At 35.6% G+C, this 10500-nt stretch overlaps 1 protein-coding gene across 1 annotated transcript; it reads right to left on the bottom strand.

The window, feature by feature from the left end:
* Window positions 1–6251: 6251 nt before the first annotated feature.
* Window positions 6252–8756, bottom strand: LOC126094648 (GTPase HRas). The gene has a single exon (XM_049909144.1). It carries the CDS (start codon window positions 8598–8600, stop codon window positions 8028–8030), a length of 573 nt encoding a protein of 190 aa, XP_049765101.1. The 5' UTR covers window positions 8601–8756; the 3' UTR covers window positions 6252–8027.
* Window positions 8757–10500: the final 1744 nt, after the last annotated feature.

The following is a 10500-nucleotide window of genomic DNA, read 5'->3' as shown; positions in this document are numbered from 1 at the left end:
GTGTCGTCTTCAGCGATGAGAGTCGCTTCTGCCTTGGTGCCAATGATGGTCGTATGCGTGTTTGGCGCCGTGCAGGTGAGCGCCACAATCAGGACTGCATACGACCGAGGCACACAGGGCCAACACCCGGCATCATGGTGTGGGGAGCGATCTCCTACACTGGCCGTACACCACTGGTGATCGTCGAGGGGACACTGAATAGTGCACGGTACATCCAAACCGTCATCGAACCCATCGTTCTACCATTCCTAGACCGGCAAGGGAACTTGCTGTTCCAACAGGACAATGCACGTCCGCATGTATCCCGTGCCACCCAACGTGCTCTAGAAGGTGTAAGTCAACTACCCTGGCCAGCAAGATCTCCGGATCTGTCCCCCATTGAGCATGTTTGGGACTGGATGAAGCGTCGTCTCACGCGGTCTGCACGTCCAGCACGAACGCTGGTCCAACTGAGGCGCCAGGTGGAAATGGCATGGCAAGCCGTTCCACAGGACTACATCCAGCATCTCTACGATCGTATCCATGGGAGAATAGCAGCCTGCATTGCTGCGAAAGGTGGATATACACTGTACTAGTGCCGACATTGTGCATGCTCTGTTGCCTGTGTCTATGTGCCTGTGGTTCTGTCAGTGTGATCATGTGATGTATCTGACCCCAGGAATGTGTCAATAAAGTTTCCCCTTCCTGGGACAATGAATTCACGGTGTTCTTATTTCAATTTCCAGGAGTGTATGTCAAGGAGTCCCTGTAGTGTCATCCATGGTGAAAAAATTTTCTTCGCTGACGACAGCCACTGAGAAAACAAGAGAACTCCTTGCCGAGAAAGCAAATGAAACTCTCAAGGAAGTTTATGATTAGAGAATAAGCAATAAAGTGACATTGAATGTAAAGAAAACTAATGCCATGAATTTCAGTTTGAACAGGAAAAATGACAATGTTGAATTAAATGTAGATGACACCTGTATAGACGTGTAACAAATGCAAAATTTCTAGAAATGAATATTGATTCTCGGTTGAAGTGGTGTGAACACACAAAGATACTTGCAAACAGAATGTCATCAGCATGTTAGAATTGTGTCATCAGTGTGTAACATGCAGTGTCTTTTAGTTACATATTATTCATATGTACATTCAATTCTTAGCTATGGCATTCTTTTTTGGGGAACAAACACACAAAATATGAACACAACTTTTAAACTACAGAAAAGTGTCATAAGAATAATAACCAAAAATACTAGTCAAGCTCATTGTAAAGAGCTGTACAAAAGACTGGGGATTTTAACTGCTCCATGTGAATACATTTACCAGTCCGTTGAACACATCAAAAATAACATCGGTAATTACTGCACAAACAGCTCTGTCCACGACCATGCTACAAGACATAGACTCAACTTACATTTACCAAGAAAAAATAAACATAAAACTCAGAACAGCATTTTATACCAAGGAATAAAACTACAATAAATTACCAAAAGAGATTAAAGAAATTGCAAAAATTCACTTATTTAAAAAGGAAGCTAAAAAGTACCTGTTATGCAATACATTTTATACATTGAAGGATTACTTAGATAAAAGAGAGTAGGGGTTTGATAAAAAAAAATTGTTATACAAATAAATAATATTAATAATGATTATAAAACATCCAACATAACACCTTCACTTAATGTTTTTTCCCTTCTTTTTTCCTTTCTAGAAATACTTACCCCCCAGCTATGCATAGCACAATACTAACACACTTTCTCTTTCTGAGCTCAACATCTCACTTATTATGGAGGGATGCTGACTCAGTTTTTAAGGATAGCAAATGGGAAGCTGTGGTACAAAAAATGGTCCAGATATCACCTGTGTGTGTGTGTGTGTGTGTGTGTGTGTGTGTGTGTGTGTGTGTGTGTGTGTGTGTCGTGAGTGAAGTGTTATGAAACAATGTGTGTATAATGTGTGCAGTGACTGATAGTGATATATGAGTGAACAGTAAGTTATTTGCAAAAAAAAAAAAAAAAAAAAAAAAAAAAAAAAAAAAAAAAAAAAAAAAAAAAAAAAAAAAAAAATATGTATACCAGGAGTAAATCTAATGATTGTCTCTAACTAAAAGTCTGTAAATGATGTGTATACGAATTACCTTATTTTAAATTGGTCTAAACTTGTAAATATACTTAAAAACAAAGATGATGTGACTTACCAAATGAAAGTGCTGGCAGGTCGACAGACACACAAACGAACACAAACATACACAAAAAATTCAAGCTTTCGCAACAAACTGTTGCCTCATCAGGAAAGAGGGAAGGAGAGGGAAAGACGAAAGGATGTGGGTTTTAAGGGAGAGGGGCACAGTTTGTTGCGAAAGCTTGAATTTTTTGTGTATGTTTGTGTTCGTTTGTGTGTCTGTCGACCTGCCAGCACTTTCATTTGGTGACCCTCTCCCTTAAAACCCACATCCTTTCGTCTTTCCCTCTCCTTCCCTCTTTCCTGATGAGGCAACAGTTTGTTGCGAAAGCTTGAATTTTTTGTGTATGTTTGTGTTCGTTTGTGTGTCTGTCGACCTGCCAGCACTTTCATTTGGTAAGTCACATCATCTTTGTTTTTAAGTATATTTTTCCTTCGTGGAATGTTTCCTTCTATTATAAACTTGTAAATACTTTGACATGTCCAATATCCTGGGTAAAAAGAGATCTACTGATGGATAAAGCTACTCCTACTACTACTACTACATGGAATACGATTCTGAGGTAACTCGTGTGAGAAAGTAAGTCTTCATTGATTAAAAACATGCTGTGCGAATAACAATGGTCATGTATGTGTGAGATGTGCTTGCTACTGTGAATAAATGGTGTTTCTCTTTTTCGTATGGATGCTGTGGCCAACAGTTAATTTGTACATGTCTTTTAATTGTGCCTGTCTGCAACTTAACATGTTATCTTTATCTATCTTTACCTACATTACTGATAGTCCTACCTGGAGTTGCCACTGTTTGGTATTTCCTCATGAAGTTTGCTGCAAATAATTCACTGCAGTTCAAACAGAACAATGAAGTACATAATTGTAATACCAGAAAAAAATGACATTCATTACTCCACATTATGGCTGTCTTTAGCACAAAAGGGGTGCATAATGAGGCAACTAAAATTTTAGATAACTTACCCAGTGATATAAAATGTCTGACAGACAGAAAAATATGGCAACAAACTGAAAAAGTTCTTCCTTGGCAACTACTCCTATTCCATATTTACAAAATAATTTGCAATGTAAATGTATAAATGTCTTGTTCTCCATCATTATGATTTATCATATAAATGACCCATGAATATGAAACTAACTAACTAACTAACTAACTAACCGATGGGACCTGACAATGATAAGAATTGTTGTCAAAAAACTGTCCTAAAATAATGTCGTCAACCTGATTGGACACTTGAAGATCATGTTGGGAAAAACCTATGAAATAGGCCTAATAATCTGGTAACGCTTTTCATGAAACTGGGAACAAAATATCTTCAGAGGTCACTTTTTCCACTCTCAAGTGGAGCTATTCACTAGAAACTGTGAGTAGTTAGTAGTATGTTTGATGACGTATTGAGTTCAGCAACCAAGATAACATCAAATTGTTTCAACGCCGACTCAGAAACAGAATTGTTGCCCAGTGGAACCATAAATGAATATGTTAATGACCAGAAATTAGTGCCTGTTTAGAGATTCAACAACCAAACTTCTGAACTTACAGGAAATAGTGTGTAGACTGGAACCTAGATTCAGACTGTTTCATGGTCTTGTTTCCTGCTATTAGAGTGGCAGCCACAAAAGGCACAAATCTAGCTTTACTTCCAAGCTTGGGAAACAATTTTGTCACTAACATACTTTTGCTAAATACTGATACAACAATTATGTCTCTTATTACCTTTCACAATGTTTGTATTTTAGCTGATACTACATTTTTACTCTCTTTCCCACGGTGTTAACTGCTCTGAAAATTGGGACAAGATAAAATTGTGTTTTACATCATCAGAGTCACAGAGTACATTAAGTGTGCCTAAGAATAGCTCTTCATTTGTGCTGCTCAGCACAATCTGCTTGAAAGGTACACAGAATATTTTGAAAACATATTATGTCATATTTTCTAAGACTGACAGATACAATAAAAATAATCCAACCAGGATTAAGCAGCTTACTTTATATATTTGATGATAAATTACAGCAGATTACAGTCATTGACAGGACAACATTCAGCAATATGTACATAGCAAATACAAGGTACAATGATTGTCTAATTCTCTTTGTTAAACATTTCTGCCAGGTTTGAACAGTTCCTTACAGTTTTTAGTAAGTTGTGAAGGGGATGGAAGACGCAAGCTGTAACATATTCCTACTTACATTAATAAGTATGTAGAGCACAGATGAAAACTTGTCTGCATGAAATGTTATAAATGATGTCAGAATTGGGCAGTTACACAAGTAATGGAAAAAACTGCAAGAATCATTATAAGCGATAAATGTTTTTACTGAATTTTCTACACGAGTAAAGAAATACAATTTTCATAGAGCAATACCTTATATTTCATTCATATAATGAGACTTGCGCAAAAAAAAAAAAAAAAACTTTCTAGTAACAGACTGACATAATTCAGGTACGCATATTGTTGTCATTTATAACAATAATTCAGCTCGGCTCTTTCCTATAAAAATTCACAAAAATTCTATTATGGAGAGGAATAAAATGGAAAAGAAGATGGTATAGAAACTAAATGCACTAAACAAATACTTAATTAATGGAATTAAAAAATCTTCAGTAATGGACTGACACTTTACAGTAATATAATGACACTTTCACTTTTAAAGTTACTAGTTTCATTCTGCATCACTGTTGTGTGGAAAAATGGTACTTATTACTCTGATTTACAGTAGGTGCAGCCAGTTTCTCTACAATTTGGTATTTTTCCACCCAACATTTATCTTACTTTGAGGAAAATGTAAACATCTTTCCACTTGCATCACTCTAAAAAAATGGAATTCCATAGCCAACATAAATCACCTGCCCCACAAAAAACCTTTACCTTTTTTTCAGCATAGGCAACCATAATAAAATTCCCTTGAAGTAAGACAGTATGATTAATCATTTCTGTGAATTTGCTTTTGCTGAAGTTTGCGTTTTGAAATTGTGTGCAAACCTCTGGGAAGGAGGGTAATAATGGTACTTAATAATACAAGGAGAAGTAGGCATAACAACATAGATGGTTTTGGAGTGCTCTACTGGAACTACTCACATCCACATTTGACGTAATTCTTCCTCATTCGTTATATTTTTCAGGGCACAGATATAAATAATGTTTATGCCACAAAATCTTTCATTTGTAATTTTTGCAAATTCTTCAGCACCAGCTTTGCATACACTCCACACTGCATGTTTACAGTTCCACCAGTCCCATCCATGACACCTAGGCCATGTGATGTGGTAGAGAAGTGCTATGACCATTTATACTATAGTGTTATCTGAAAACTGTCAAGTTGCCAAAGAAGAAATTCTACTTTTCAAAATAAAACATATAGCAGTATTTGATGTGCAATAGCTCAAGAGTCAAGGAACATTAGTCATTCCATTATAAAATTAATGTCATTCTAACCCCATTTATGTCCTCCTGTAACTGCATATGTGTATACTTCCATTACCATTACGAAACATTGTTAAAATGAATACGTTCTTTTCCTGCTATGAGATTTCTGTTTATCTCATAAATCTGTATTTGCACGTCTATTTTCGGCCTTGCATAAAATTGCATTCGTACTGAAAAACAACTTTTATGCTTTTTTCAGTAATAAAATCACACAAAATAGTAAACAAATAAGTCTGAGGGCCATACTAAATAAATAAATTCAATAAAAGCTATTGACATGGACTGGCTTATGATATTAGTATAGTTTTTCACAGATATTTTGTTAATAGTTGCCTTTACAGTGCTTTCTTGCGTTACCTTGCGAAATTAGTTTTCAAGGGTAATTAGAAGCTGAAATTTTAAACAAGTTCTAATGCTCAGTTCCAGCTCTTTTTAACATAAAAAAATGGAGCTTAAAAAAAAAAAAAAAAAAAATTGTAATCAGATTTGTAACAGGGAACTTTTTTTAAATTTTTACTGGACTCTCATGCCTGTCATTTTACTACCTGAGATAGTCTCTGCACAATATACGTAATATGCTGAAGACAGGAAATGCTACTCTTAGGGAATGTAGGTCTTTCAAAAGAGAGATGTGATATACTGCTAACAAAAATTTTAATTAAGCTTTATTAACAACATCAATAGATACTTGTGAAATTTGTAATAACACAGCAATAAAAAAAACACTAAATTTATAATTGAAAACACCTACTTAACTGAATTTGTGTCTTTGGACTATAATAGTACATAATTCTTTGTAACACACAGAACATTTGGACAAATAGAAAATGTTCACTTGTGACATCAGATAGCAATAAAAAGTTATTTGCTTTAATATCAATATTACCAAAAGGCATTTATCATTAAAACAATTATCCTACTTGTGCCTGACCATGTCCACTCAACTTATATATTCAGTTGAAGTCATGAAAATGAAATTTATTTAAAGTTGTTCAATTTTACACAACTGTACTTAGTCTACTTAAGTTCACCAATTTAAGTGTTTCCACAAGTTAAAGCATATACATATAATTTTAAAAAAATGGCTGTATTACCTGTTCATTACTGATACAGTCTCCTTCGTGCACTCAATATCCTTTCTCAGAAGACGTATAACTAATACAGCTCCACAATTTGATAACTCTCTTCATATCAATAAGACAGCAACTTAATCTTTCAGTTATATTGTTCATTTTAACATTTTGAGATGTCTTGACCACAATTTTATTAGGCCCTATTGCAATATGCATTACACTTTTCAATATTACGTCATAATCGAAGGCAAATGCCTAATATCAGTTTGCAATTGCTTGTTATGAAGGAATGGTGACTAGATACCAGGTACCCATTTGGACAAGTTTCTACTGATTCACAGTAATAATGGCATAAAGCATTTGCCTCTGATAATGGTGTAATGTTGAAACATGTGAGGTGTACTGGAATAATAAAATCGTGATCAAGATATCTGAAAGCCTCCCAGCACTTTTACACTGATTGAAACTTCTACTGTTCAGCATCAGCCTGATCACTTCACAATAACTCTCAGTACACAAGTTATTCATTTCATGAAACATACTTTTAAAAAAATGACAAAGGTGAACATCTGCCTGCAGTGACCAGAATTACAAAAGAACAAAATTTTTATAACTGTATGACAAGACATATTAAATGTCAAAAGGTATCACAAGGGAACTGTAAATAATTATAATGATAACTGTACACAGCAAAGTGAATTTGAAAACATTTACAAAGGACCTCTCTCTCTCTCTCTCTCTCTCTCTCTCTCTCTCTCTCACACACACACACACACACACACACACACACACACACACACGAGTAAAAGTTTACGTACCTTGAAGCACAGAGTTTAAAAAAATTATGAATTGTGCACATCATATATGATGCAAAATCAGCTACACTGGAATTTGTGCTTAAGACTTTCAAATAGGAGTACCATTTGCCAAATGTTATTGCAAACATGACTCATTTATTCAGAAAATGTAAACACTAAAGTTACTGGCAGTATAAATAACATAATAAAAAGATCTTGATGACAACATAAACTTCTATAATGAAGGCAAGTATTTATAATAATAACAATAAAAAATCTCTTATGAAAACATATGTGAGCATCAGTTTTCCCCATTCCTTGGCAGTTTTTCAGTTTGACACACACGGGAAACTTCTTTATTTTCTTTGCAAACAGAAAAAAAAGGACAACGGCTGAGTGGAAATCACAGTGGAAGTATAAGCAGCTTTTATGCTTCTAACAACCATGGCAAATGCAAAGAAGAATTAATTGCTCATCATATGCGATTATGGAACGAGATTAGAAAAATTTTAATATTAAAAGAAATATAGTTATAAGTTAAAGTGATTAAACCTCTACAGCAAACAGCATCTCTTCTTTTTGTGGGTTCCTCTCAATCTTTTTCGTTTTTCTCGTCCTCTGTGCTCCTTATCTTTTCTGATTTCTCGTACAAGGGTATAGAATGCGTCGTCAACACCCATACGTGTTTTTGCTGATGTTTCGACGAAGGGGATTCCATACTGCTTGGCTATTTCGCGTGCTTGATTTGTATCAACTACCCACGATGGTAGGTCACACTTATTCCCAACTAAAACCATCGGGACTTCTTCTGCATCTTTAACCCTTTTGATCTGCTCGCGATAAGTTCCAATATCTTCAAAGGATTTTGCACTGTTAACTGCGAAAACTAAAAGAAAACCTTCACCAGTCCTCATATATTGGTCTCTCATAGCACTATATTCTTCTTGACCTGCTGTGTCCAATATGTCTAACAAACACGTCTCTCCGTCAATCACAACCTGTTTCCGATAAGAATCTTCTATTGTAGGATCATATTCGTCCACAAAATGATTTTGTATAAGTTGAATTGTCAATGCACTTTTCCCAACGCCACCCGCACCCACAACAACCAGTTTGTATTCAGTCATTCTCGAAGATGCAAAGCAAGAATAGCAATACCGAAAACATGCAATTGTGAAAACTTTTTTTTACAACATCATTGGAATATATCACACTTAAATAGTAACTTTTCCGTCGCTATCACTTTTATTCCATAAACAATGTTCTACCATCTCATAACCGCAGTTATCTTTGGTCAAAGATCACGTTAATCATAAAGGGGCAATTATTTTTGCATGTTTACCAACCACATTTAGTGACTGACTTGTATCTGTTGCTGGTGTAGCAATAGTTATTGATCGACAAATGTTAAGAGACTAATGCGTATGGAAATTTAATTGCTTGATGTTCATGTGTTGCATGTATGCGCGCGTAACCCTTATGCATGTTCACCTCGTTCTTACTTTTTAGGGCGATCTATACTTGTGGCCGCTATATGGCCTGATGTCTGTTGCCTAGTGATACAGTTTTTATATTGTAGTTAACTAGACATGTTGCTTTAGATTTAATGGTTGGAACTACAGGTAGATGTACTGTGGTAGTAATAGGATTTTTGTGCGTTTATGCGTATTTGCGGACATTTCGTGTGCAGTTTATTTAAGAGTCAAGATAGCTAATGCAGAGTCAGCTATTAGCAAACAACGAATTCGTCCGAATGTCACCAACCTGGAGCCAGGACTTTCATCAAACCTATATGCTGTGAAGCATTCATTATTCGAAACATCGATGGCCCCGCGTTAGGAAGGAACATGTTCAGATCCCCGTGGTTGCTCTAATCATCTTGCATGAATGTTCAGTTAATTGGTTTGAAAACGGTTTGAATAAGTCTTGCTTCCCTCTGAATCACAGTATTAAAAAAGGCAACTTTTCTAATCATACTTTAAATTCACCAGTGAAACCACTGCACGGAAGTGCATTATCACATATATATATATATATGAAGAAGAGGAGAAATTTGTAGCGGTAGTTAATGTTTAAAACATATTGTCAAACCGTTGTGGAAACGCCTCTGTAATCTCTATTAATCACCTGACGTATGAACAAGAAACAAGTGCTCAGTGTGTCTAATCACAGTTTAATAGTCGAACAAAAATTGTGGTCTGCTGGCACGGTTCTGAATGTTAAAGAATTTACACAGCCTGTTTTAGCCTTATTTAGCTGCTTAAATATCGTACACATCAGATGCCAATAATTTGTTGAGACATAGAGAGCATTTGAAACACAGTTGCAAGGATATCATAGTTTAATAATTTCACAAAACCAAAAGTCAGTGGCAAATTTGATAACACGCAGTTTCTTTTGTAAAGCGTTGTACTTGATCAGAGTTTAAAACTGGTTAAATCTGAGTATATGTGGGTGGTTAATAAGCAAAAATTAGTCGTTTCTGGAGACTTCTCAAAGTCCTACGATGCCCAGATGTTTGAAGCACTATGGATGTCAATGTGAAATATAGCTTATCCATTAAGATTTTTACACTGATTGGTGGAGTTTTTACCAGTTGTAACACTGATTAAACAGAATTAACAAAATTGATTATCTTAGGAATAAAGCTTTCCAGTCGCATTCATTTAGGCCTATCTGTTTCTCTGGTACCATGCAAGCCAAAACAGCTTGGCCGACCAAATCAGCTTGGCCATGAAATGAGTTGATATGTATTTTATAGAAGTCTGATTAGAAAATCTGTAAATGGGAATTAATTTTGTTTACTTATTTAGATTTCCCTCTATACAAAGGTTTTTCTCCAACATAACACCCAGAAATTATCACATCTGTTAGATAAGATCTTAATTTATCTCCACAGGATTAGATTAGATTAGTTTTTCGTTCCATGCCCCTCTGTGTTTCGCTATTGCATATCTTCTTCCTCCGCACTAATTCTCCTCATTGTTTATTGTACATTTCGGAGCCATGTCGCCTTAGGGTGACCTC

Source organism: Schistocerca cancellata, chromosome 8, assembly GCF_023864275.1.
Source record: "Schistocerca cancellata isolate TAMUIC-IGC-003103 chromosome 8, iqSchCanc2.1, whole genome shotgun sequence".
Lineage (NCBI taxonomy): Eukaryota > Metazoa > Arthropoda > Insecta > Orthoptera > Acrididae > Schistocerca > Schistocerca cancellata.
The sequence above is the reverse complement of the archived record's forward strand: the minus strand, read 5'-3'. Positions and strand labels throughout refer to the sequence as shown.